At 40.8% G+C, this 10,065-nt stretch overlaps 1 protein-coding gene across 1 annotated transcript; it reads right to left on the bottom strand.

The window, feature by feature from the left end:
• Nucleotides 1-5,748: 5,748 nt before the first annotated feature.
• pou4f2 (POU class 4 homeobox 2) lies at nt 5,749-7,166 on the bottom strand (the record flags this gene model as incomplete). Its single annotated transcript, XM_080837484.1, has 2 exons — nt 5,749-6,669; nt 6,975-7,166. 2 exons carry the CDS (start codon nt 7,164-7,166, stop codon nt 5,749-5,751), a joined length of 1,113 nt encoding a protein of 370 aa, XP_080693610.1.
• Between the last annotated feature and the right edge of the window lie 2,899 nt (nt 7,167-10,065).

Genomic DNA, 10,065 nt, shown 5'->3' with positions numbered 1-10,065 from the left:
AGCGCGGCTGTCAAACACCAATGAACACACACATCCAGTAGACAGTTTTACCACCTTCTCATTATTGCCAAATGTCCGATCTTTACCAAGGCTTACTCGCCCGGATAGACACAACATTATCTGAGATTTGAGCAAATGTAACGCCCAATACTTAAAATGATCTTATGCTAACCCGCTGCAACGTATGCACCTCTATACTCTTTGTGGCCTGATTAATATTTAATTGCTATAGGCCCCTTTTGGTGCGGTCCATTTGAATGAAGTTAGGCTACTGGTTAGGTGTAGCAGATGCAGCGAATACACAGGGTAAAACTATGTTGGATCAAATGTTAAAGGCTGTTACACAAAATAAATATCTATATAAAATGTGTGTGTGAGTTAACAACACGTTCCTCCTTTAAGGTGCTCTGCTCACGATACGGGAGGCTGCAGTTTGTGAAACACCACAAAGAAATATAAAGTGTTTTTCGGTCAAAAACATATCAAAACATGTTGTTTTATTCTATTAGCAACTTGATTTCGTGAGCGACTAAAATACCTTCAGACAAATACAATTATTTGCCAGAGGCATGTCTCTTCAAAACTGTGCTTGCTTATACACCAGTATTTGAACATAGACTCAAAATGTATTAAACAGATGAAGTACTGCAACGGCTGTTTAATCGAAGTAGCCTGCTCATTTTGGTAGGTTGAAGACGTAACCCGCCATTTTGTTGTTAAATATTTATAATTATGTTCAACCCCTTTTGTTAGCAGAGCCTTTGGTGCATGTTCGTATGCGCTGTTCCATAACGTTTTAGATCATGTCATCTGAAGATTTCATGCAATTGTTTCCAGTTAATGTATTTCATTTATGTAGCCCAATTTAAGGCAATAATTTATGACAAATTAAGAACTACATTTCTGAAAAGTATTTACTTAAAACTTGTACTGGGCCCGTAAATGTCTCCTTATGGACCAACAAACGGTCAAGACAGGAAGTTACTCAAACTCAAAACTTGGCATTGAGCCAAATCTTACATAACGTGTAATGGTGATTGATAACAATATACAGTATGTCTGCATAAGAATAATACATGTAAGGATAGGCCGGGAAAATATATTCATGTTATTTACCATTTTATTGTATCCCACCCTTAATCTCTTGGTATTATGACAATGATTTTGAGTGAAGGGTGATGTTTCAGCAGGCAGCTCCAAATGGCTCTAGCAGTCCAGCAGTATTGAGGATGGGGGCTATCTCCCTCGGTTTCAAACGTCTTCTTCATAATTCGACACGACTTGCATTGAAACATTTATCAGCAACATGTTGCTTTGGCTGCATTAAGGGACACATTGTCCAACTAAGTTCAGTCTATCTATTGTTCTGTCTGTCTTGTGTGAGATATAAGCTATGCTATAGGTGAACCTTGTAAATACGATTTGATTTATGAAAGGATGATGTTTTGAAAGGATGATGTACTGCAGGTTACACTGACATGTTCCAAGTTTGCTATTTTTCTCATTGTGTCTTTCTATCACAGATTCAGTGTCCAGACAATGTTACTCGGCTCTCTGTGAAAACAATATTAATTCCCATGTGGCCTATGTTTTGTTGATGAGCAGAAAAAGATGAGTTGAGTCGGATGGAAGAAAACGAAAGACTAAATAAATCAGGATATTTGAATAAGCGATAGTTGTGGCATAGTCACTTGACTGTGACTGAATTGGTCGGTGAATGTAGATGCAAATACCTATGGTAGATTGGTCAGATATCGGACTTATTCGGAGGCTTGGGTGAATTATGACACAAAGCCATGTGACTCTCTCTCTCTCTCTCTCTCTCTCTCTCACACACACACACACACACACGCAAACACACACGCACACGCACACAAACAAACACACAAACAAACACATATTTTGTGCGAGAGAACATCCGTTCATGTTGCCTTATAGAACATGTTGACGGAATGCGGGCGGATGCTGACATTTTATTCTCAGTGACATGACACCATGGGATACAGCTTGCGACTGGTAACTCACCGTTTGGAATAAAAAATAGCTCCAGCAATTGGTAACTGCATACATCCTTTTGGCCCTGCAACACAGTTATCAAACCTACAAACATTGACTATAACAGTGTTCAAACCAACCTACGTCAAAACACAAAACAATGTGGACATTATTTGCGTTAGCTTTGCGATAGGTATTGGAGTATGATGACAGATACACACTATGAGGACTGTGAAGCTAAATACGAGGCCAGGGTCGTCCCCTTGTTCAATTGAATGGCTGTCGTTGAGCTAATGCATAGCTAGCTCAGCTTTGAAGGCAGACACTTGGTGTAAATGTACAGTTAAAATATTCTATTCAAGAGTCCCCAGGCGGAGATCCGACAGTCCCTAGATTCATTAAAATTTTATCAGATTCCCTGTGAAATGGGGAAATGTTCAGGGGAAAAGGGGGAGTGAGAAAAAAATAGGGTCTAATTATAACAAAGGAAAACAGGGCTGCCCTCTCCCGTTTAGACTTTGACCACCTCAATGTCTTTCTAAAAAAACATATCCATGTATGGATGTGGAAATGCAGTAGCAGTGCAACGGCCTTTGAAAGACCCCTCGAAATGTTCAAAGAATGAACACTAAACAATTTTAGGCCCTTACCGAGTGGTTAAATGTATTTGCATCACCTCTCTCTCTCTCTCTCCCTCGATCTGTCTGTCTGTCTGTCTGTCTGTCTGAGCGTGTCAGTGCTTGTGTTCATCGGCGTGCGCGTGCATGTTATTTTACCCACCCGTACCCCCTCCATCGACAGCGTTCCCTCCCCTTTACTCTCCAGATTGATTCGCTATAAAAGAATATGGATCGATTCTTTTCACACCTGAAAGTTAAATAGGACAGTGAGCTCGCAGGGGAACGGCCATATTCTCTTGCAGAGTGTGGGGTGTCTAACACTGAGATTCACATTGCATCAAGTTAATATCTATTCCCGGCGAGACCCTTTCATACCAGCCCGCCGTGACCGCCTGTAATTAACAGTTCCAACTAATGATTACTCACTGCTAGTAATTATCTGCCTTTCATAATTCGATGTGTAATTTAATAATTCGTTCATATTAGCGTGTTAAGTGAGTGGCTCATTTATGAAGGAACTGATTTTCACACAGTATGAACAGATTTAAATTAATAATGTACAGGGCCTAATTAATAGAATTGTTTTTCGACCTTTACTGTAGACTAGTACCATAATCTCTGCTCAATTATATAATTCAAGTTAAACAGTTTGACATATTGTGTTACTGAATAACATAACCTTAAATAGGCCTATGTATCTTGAACTTTTCTTAAGGGTCACGGCTAATTATTCAAGCAAAAACAGTAGATAATTAAACACATTGAGTCTAATCTTTCATGGATATCTAACTGCCATGAATTGCAAATCTATGAAGAGTTTGAACTCCAGTTTGTGCAGTTTGCCTCCTAAACGTATCGACTGGCATTCCTCTAATGATTTACATCAAAAAACCCTAATCATTTCAATGTTTAGTGACTGTGTATGGGTAGGCTGTATATATTTTAATTTTCCTGAACTCAGATTATAGTTCCCTGTAGATATAAATGAGGTCATTACATAAAATTCACCTCATAATCAAATGCAAATCCATTCAACACCTTCAGGAAGGGGATAGGCCTTCATTTTCAAGAACACAGATTTAGGTCCTCTGACATTTGCCATAGTAACTGTCCATGGTGCTGAAAGCATGACGCCCGAAGCAAACGCCTACACGAGTGCCGTTTTATAAATGACACTACAGTAGGCATGTTTATTTTTTATACAGCCTAAATGTGAACCGAGGTAGGCTTCAAAGCTTGCCTATGTCAGTTCCGAGCACTGTCGACTGTGGATTTAAATGGGCCTCGGCACGTTGGCAGGCGAGCTGTTTTTCTGGCGGCTTGACATCTGGCAGAGATGTGCTCGGGGGACTCTATAGCTCTCTACGGACCCCCTGATTAGACTGTAATAGAATATTAGCATTTGCTCCCAGGTAGGCTTCCAAGGGCTGCAAAATCTGGCGGAAGCGTGTCGCCAAGACGCAAAAAAGTAGCCTCCTGATTTTACATAAGTATGGTTTTGTTTGCATTTTTAAAATACAATGAATTCATCATGGACCTACATATATTTGAAAGCAAACAACCACGTGGTCGGGATTTCGAGGCTCATCATTTTAAGGGCCTTTGACGAATTTCAAACAACGTCAAGAAGAATGACCCCATTTTGGAAAATATGCCTTATGAATCAACAGCGTTTTTGAAAATAAACTCACGGAGAACTTAAGATAAAATGTTAAATTTTGTTGTTTAATGAAACACATAGGTCAATTTAATTATCAAATAACTTAAAATTACATAACTTAGTGAAATAATTCGACAGGAAAACCTAAAGCAACAGACATTACAGGTAAGGGTCACCTCATCTAAAACAGTTATACAGCAAAAACCTGTACGCATATTTAAATGTGCATTGAAATGTCCCAATAATATATTTACATTGTACACATATACGTTAATGAAATCAGTCTTCCTTTTAATTAAGAAAACATTTCTAAACAAAGTGAATTCAACAAGCAACGATGATGCGCGCATATTTATACAAATAAATAACCAGAAACATACACAAAAATAATTTTCAAAAGTGAAAACTATTTCACAAATCTCTCCATTGTACTATCTTAATAGTTCGATGAAACCTAAAGACCTTAGTGATTGAAATTAAACCGTCTTTTCCGCTTTTGTAGATGCCCACGCTTTACTAGCTGTCAGAATTAGATTTTCTTGAGTAAAACGAGGGGGAATCCCAATAAATATGTAATGAAGTAAACATTACCTCACTTGATAAATAGTTCATAAGAAACATGGCCACGCTGGCGCGAAAGAGCTCAGCAGATTCTGGGTCTAAACAAATCCAACTCACATCCGTAATAATGCATTTGAATTTCTCATTTTTTCAATATCTACAGACTAGACACATACTGCTGTTCACCTTAAGTCCAACATATCGAATATGAAGTGTAAGTACCCGAAATTAAATAATTTTATATTTCTGTACGTCAGCCCATACCTCTGCATACCCGCTCACACGTAGCCATCAATTACACATAAGTGAAAATAGGCATGGGCGGTTAAATTAATAATTTACAAAGGAACTGTTTGGTTATATTCTATAAAGAACTTACAGGTCAAGTGTCTGTCGTGATGTCCTATTTCTACTCACCCTGAATTACTGCCAAAGCGCTTTGTGACAAATTAATGTATAATATAGATTCCACTGGCCACACACCCACCTCTGACCATAATGTTTTTTTCCCCTTTAGAACTGTTGTTTCGTTACTGTTAGTTGCTTGGCCACTGCACAGCATAAAACATCTTTCTCTCAAAAAATCTCTAAATATTTATACTAAAAGTTTCTTATTGACTTATACGTCATTGACACAAAACGGTGAAGAATTATAAATGGGGAAAATTGGTGATCTTACTTGCGTAGTCAAATGATCCTTTACATAATTCCACATCCTCCTTGCGTATTGGAAGTGACAGTGTTCTAGTCAGTCAATTTGAAAGCCATGAGTTACTCTGGCCCACAGCACACGTTACTGATGATTGAAAAAGATGTGACTTAAGAAATATAATACAAATAGTCTTTCATTAGTCTCTTTTTTTAAAGTCCATAAGATACTGGCGTTGATTTAGAACAAATATGGTGACAGCACTAGACGCATGCAGAGTACTTCATTCGTTTTTGTTTCTGTCGCTGATTGCAGAACCAGACACGCACAACGTTCTTTTTGAGGTCCAGTTTCTCAGCTATCGCCGCAATTTTCTCAGAAGAAGGACGGGGCTGAATGGCAAAATAAGCTTCGAGGGAGCGCTTCTCTGGGGCTGCTATTGACGTGCGCTTTCTTTTCTTCTCCGCTCCGTTGAACAACTCCGGTTTATTCAGTTTATCTCGGTGAGATTTCTCAGCTTCCTCCAGCCAGGCTTGGAGAATTGGCTTTAGTGCGATCATGTTGTTGTGAGACAATGTCAGAGACTCGAATCGGCAGATTGTGCTCTGGCTGAGGGAACCCACTCCGGGTATCTTCAGATTGGCTAGTGCTCCTCCAACATCTGCTTGGGTCACGCCGAGTTTGATCCGCCGTTGCTTAAACCGCTCAGCAAAAGCCTCCAAGTCCCTTGGATCAGCATCCACGTCGCTCATACAGCCCATGTGGGTTGGCAGACCGTGGGCGTGAGCCATGTTGAGAGCCGCCTGATGCATATGGTTCATCCCGGCCATGTGAGATGGGTGCGCAGCCGTGGAGCCATCCGGCCCTGCCATGGCTCCTGCTAGTGCCAGTCCTGGGGCGATGTGGTCAAGCAGGTCCCCTTCTAGACCCTGATGCGGCTGGTGGTGGTGATGATGATGGTGGTGGTGGTGGTGACCGAGGGCTGACGGGTGCGAGATGGGCACGGAGGAAGAGGAAGATGAGGTGCAGGGAAGAGTATTCATGGTGTGGTAGGTTGCGTCCGGCTTGTAGGGGCTGTGGTGAGGAGGGTGGTGGTGGCTCTTGTTCTGGGAAGCTATATCCACCGCCGCCAGAGCTTCCGCGCGGGCCAACAAGCTCTCATCCAAACCGCCGAATATATTGCTCTGCAATTGCAAATAGAATGCACACATAACTGTCAGTAGGGAATTCTAACCCCGCTTCGTGGTTTTAAAACATTTCCAGCGTGTAAAAAAGAAATCCTAAAAAAGAACACACAAAACAAGACACATGCAACATCCCAGGTCATAAAAATTAATACGAAAGGCAACCCCGAATGAATACATAAGTTGGGAGGGAGAAATGGAGGTGTTGGGTGATTTGCTGTGCAGACATGAAAAAAACATCAAGCAAAAGAAAAAAGTGGGCTGTCAAAATGTGCCTTTAAGCGGTGATTATGCAGAATACGTACCGGTGGGGTCGGGAGACATGCTCGGCGCATCGCCTCCGAACTGCCGCTGGTGCTGATGGTATTACTGTGTCGGGAGGACGAGCAGGAAGACGAAGGTGCATTCGAATTGGAAGAATGCAAACTGTACTTGTGTTCGGGTAAACTGGTGTGGGGCATGGCAAAAGCCTGCTTGCTGTTCAGAGACATCATCATATTTGCTGGCGATCCAGCCTCTGCAAGTTCCTTTTAATAAGTTCAGACTCCGCCTCTTCTAACGGAGTTCAAGCCCAGATGTCTTCGTCTGAAAAGTCTCAAGTCACTGTCTGCTTTTGCGAATGTCGATGCGTCGAGAAGCGAAGAGGAGGAGGATGATGTCCCAAGTCTCTAGATAGCGCATCTATTATTACCCAACGGCGTGAGGGCTCCTGTTCGCGCAGTAGTCGTCGCTTTGCTCGAGAGATGTATCGTGAACCAATAAGCCATCAAAATGAGCACTGGTCCACGCGCTCTGTGTTACCTTTTGCGACAGATGCTTATTGTCATGCTATTCGGAATCTCCTCTCTGTTTGTCTTTGGTTGTTTCTCTGTTATTGTCTTTTTTTTTCCGGCGAACTATTGATGTATTTCAGTAAGCTCCTGTCTGACAGCGTTTTTCAAAACAAAATGTAAAACCACGAGGAAAAAAAACTTTTCTCCCTTCTCTCAGGTATTCCAGGTCGTACAGTGGAAAAATAGTTCGCGTTTGTCTTTTTAATGTTGGTTGATCTTCGTAGGTTATTTAATTTAAATGCAGTGGTGGCAGTCACGTTACCTCGTGTACGTTCAATGCTGCGGGGACTCGATCTGCCTCCAGACTAGAGGGAAGGGCAAGCTGTGTTCTCTCTTTCTCTCTCTCTCTCTCTTTCTCTCTCTCTCGTTCTCGCGCTCTTACTCTCGTCATAGTCTCACGGCTGTACCTGGAAAACCTTTCATGATTTATTATTCTTCATTAGCCACTGCTCCACTGGGGAATCTGCGCATGGGCAGTGTTCGACAAGACATTCATTCTGAATGTTTTTTAGCTAGCATTGTATCGAATATCACCGAACTTTCAGTGAAAAACGCACCGTGTAATACAACAGGGCGAGACACCAAAAACCACTGACTTTTTAAATATTTCTATGTAGGTTCCCGACACATTTGAAATTGTATTAGGAGTCATGGAAGAATGTCCTAGGACTGGATGTAAACAAATTACCATGGACAGCTCTATCTCTTGCGATCCCTGTTGGGTGACATAAATCAAAGTTAAACGCTCTACTATCATTTTATTATAACACAAAAGGCAATTGAAGACAGCGACAGCTCCCTTAAACAAATTATGTCCGGGGAGATGTAGGATCATTTGATTTAAATTTCATTTAGGATGGTAATACAGCCTTTCAATAAGTGACCTGCTTCGACTCATCTAATTTAGATATGTAATTCACCTTGATGAATTTATTAGCTTTCATAATTACAGAAATAATAAATAGAAGCTATGAGAGCTAACACATATGTGATTTTGATGACATTGGATGGGAGCTTGATATTTATGTGTAAAATATTTTATTGATGGCAGCAGAAAGTGTTTTTTGTCTTCGGGATTTAATTGCAAACCAAATACAATTATGCACTTGTCGCAGCGGGCTATTATCATATCTCCATACTAATTAGGCCACTTCATCAATGATATAATTAAAAACCTTTAATCAAATTCTAATTAACAAGGGTTGTGTAATTTGTTTAATCTGTTCGAGGCCATTCGATGAGCTGCGCTAATTGATATAAAATAGTGACTGAGCAAGTAATCGTATGGACATTATAGTCTTCATTATAGCCTACCTTTTCTGACCACCAAAACTGAATGCAATAATTGTATTTCCTATACACGCAGTTTATTTCTGTGTAACTGCTGTGGGCTATGGCAGGTAGCAAATCATGCTGCATTTGAATCAACATGCCAACGAAATATGTGAAAATAGTTAGACGCAGGATATAGCGCAAAGCACAAACCAATGGAATCACAAAACAGAACTGTAGGCTTTGTCTTTCGACACGATAACTCATTGACAACAATTGACTTGTCATTGCTGCTTTGTCGCTGCTGTTTTTTGCGATACTCCACGACATGTGTCCCATGGCTCCGAAGAACCATTTGGCGTGGCAGCGTGCGGAAAGCATGTAGCTGGAGCGACCCGACTGCTGAAAGGTTTACCTCTCAAGCAAGGATGGCCACACCAAGAGCGCAGTTCTCTGGAGATGTCAAGGCCCCAGCCACTGTCTGCTCGCATATAGCGAAAGACTGATTTATGATGAAATTTTAACGAAATCATTTATATTTTACTAACTCTAAATCGGGATATGAAAATTTCATCTACAATGAAATACACAAAAAGTACATCTTGAATCAATTTTAGCCCCCGCAACCATTTGGCTTTGAAGCATGTTTTTACACATTTTGGCTTCCGTGAATTACTGGTAGGTAATACAATTGCAGCTGTAGTTGATCTGTTGGTGTGCGCATACGAGTATAAACGATTCGTGATATTAGTGCAAACTGACGATATAGGATGAATTTACAAGCGGGTTTTTATAACAATTTAAACATTCTGACTCGCCACTTTTTGGTATGTAGGAGAAGTTGCATATTAAGCATACGCAAAACAGGCGCAGTGAAAAGCCTCAGCGTTCAAAATCATCTACCAAGACTTGGATCTGTTAGATCGTGTAACCCCAAGGAACTCGGTCATGTTAATGAAGTTAATAATCCTTTCACAGCTGGTTCTCAGATATGCCTAACAACCTGGAGCATATATCATTTAAATATGTCAATGCATTTGAATACGTGAGATAATGTGCCACGCGTGTATCCTTGGTCTACTGGTGTGTCTGATTCAGCATGCATTAGAAAAATGGTATTGTGCACAGTTAACAATGCTGAGATATTCTTTGCTTTTTCAAAAAGCTGTGCCTTCACCCTGATAGGACATTTTTGCTCATCGCTTTCAGTCCAGCCTCCCAGGAATTTCTGCTAACAGTTGGACTTTGTGACTCTTTACAGAGGGTTTACCCCACATGAATAAAACTATAC

Source organism: Sprattus sprattus (genome assembly GCF_963457725.1).
Source record: "Sprattus sprattus genome assembly, chromosome: 4".
In the NCBI taxonomy this organism is placed as follows: domain Eukaryota; kingdom Metazoa; phylum Chordata; class Actinopteri; order Clupeiformes; family Clupeidae; genus Sprattus; species Sprattus sprattus.
This window is presented reverse-complemented; position numbering and strand designations above follow the sequence as displayed.